The 1293-nt window shown below is 41.5% G+C and overlaps 1 protein-coding gene across 1 annotated transcript; it reads left to right on the top strand.

Moving 5' to 3' along the window:
* LOC138005092 (uncharacterized) lies at positions 1 to 933 on the top strand. Its single transcript, XM_068851378.1, has one exon. It carries the CDS (start codon positions 1 to 3, stop codon positions 931 to 933), a length of 933 nt encoding a protein of 310 aa, XP_068707479.1.
* The last annotated feature ends 360 nt before the right edge of the window (positions 934 to 1293 follow it).

The following is a 1293-nucleotide window of genomic DNA, read 5'->3' as shown; positions in this document are numbered from 1 at the left end:
ATGATTATCAAGGAGCCCACTCGTATGAAACCCAATCCCACTACTCCTGCAGCTCAGTTAGCTATATGTTTATACCGTTTGGCACATGGCTGTACGTTTCTAACTGTTGGTGATCTATTTGGTGTTGCCGAATCAACAGCTCATGTAATTTTCCAAGATGTTTGCAAAGCCATTGTAAGGTGTTTGTATGATAGAGTTGTTTACCTGCCACGAAATCTGGAAGAATGGAGTAATGAGCTGAAGAGCTTTCTTGAGAATTGGGAGTTCCCCTGTGTCGGGGCATGGGATGGATTCCATGTGTACATTAGCACTAAACTTAAGAATTTTTATAGTTACAAGAAGAGATATTCTGTCACAAACATGGGTTTTATTGGCCACAACAAGCGCTTTATGTGGGCTGGTGTAGGTGCTCCAGGATCTACACATGACTCACGGCTATTGAGAAGCTGCAGTATTTATTCCGAGATTGAAGACGGTAGTGTGCTTCCCATCATGTCCAAAAATCTTCACCCTCATGGTGAAATTCCATTCACCACTGTAGGGAACTCAGCATTCCCCAGTCACTCGTGGCTCTTGAAGCCTTATAAAGAGGGCACAAGAGTACCCAGAGAGCGCAATTTCAATGTTAGACTTTGCTCGGCAAGAGTAGTTTCAGAACATGCATATGGGATGTTAAAAGGGAGATGGAGAATTCTGTACAAAAAAACTGAGTGTCATCTGGAAAATATTCCCCTTGTCATTATGGCCTGCATTGCTCTCCACAACCTATGCATCCAAAGAAATGATCCTTGTAATCCTAGATGGAGGCTTCAGGTTGGGGAGCTAAATCTCATTAGAGATAGCAATACCCAAGCTACTGATGGAAATACAACAAGAGAAACCATTTCCAACTGGTTGTGGAATATCAGGGAGGAGAGAGATGCAGTTCAGTAATGTTATGTTTAAAATGAGTAGTCTGTTCCAAGGCATTCTGTGTGCAACAGTGAGACTGTATTAAAAAAAAAACAAGCTTGTGTCATTTGAGGAAAACTGATCATGCTTGATAACCAAACAATGAGCTTCTGTTGGGCATGAGATGCAACATGCTCAAAGTAACGCATTAATTAAGGTTTTAAAAGCACCTAAACTAAAATATTTCTCACCATTATGATACCAATCTCTCCACATGAGGTCAGCAGAACTAGCGGTCATTTGACCAATGTCTGAACTAGTACCGGTAAGGGGCACAAGTCCGTTTCCAAGATGACATCACAAAGTACTTTACAATGCATTTTATGAAAACAGGGCCGGGTT

This window comes from Montipora foliosa, chromosome 6 (assembly GCF_036669935.1).
Source record: "Montipora foliosa isolate CH-2021 chromosome 6, ASM3666993v2, whole genome shotgun sequence".
Taxonomy (NCBI): domain Eukaryota; kingdom Metazoa; phylum Cnidaria; class Anthozoa; order Scleractinia; family Acroporidae; genus Montipora; species Montipora foliosa.
Note: the sequence above shows the minus strand (reverse complement) of the source record. Positions and strands in the feature narration are given on the sequence as shown.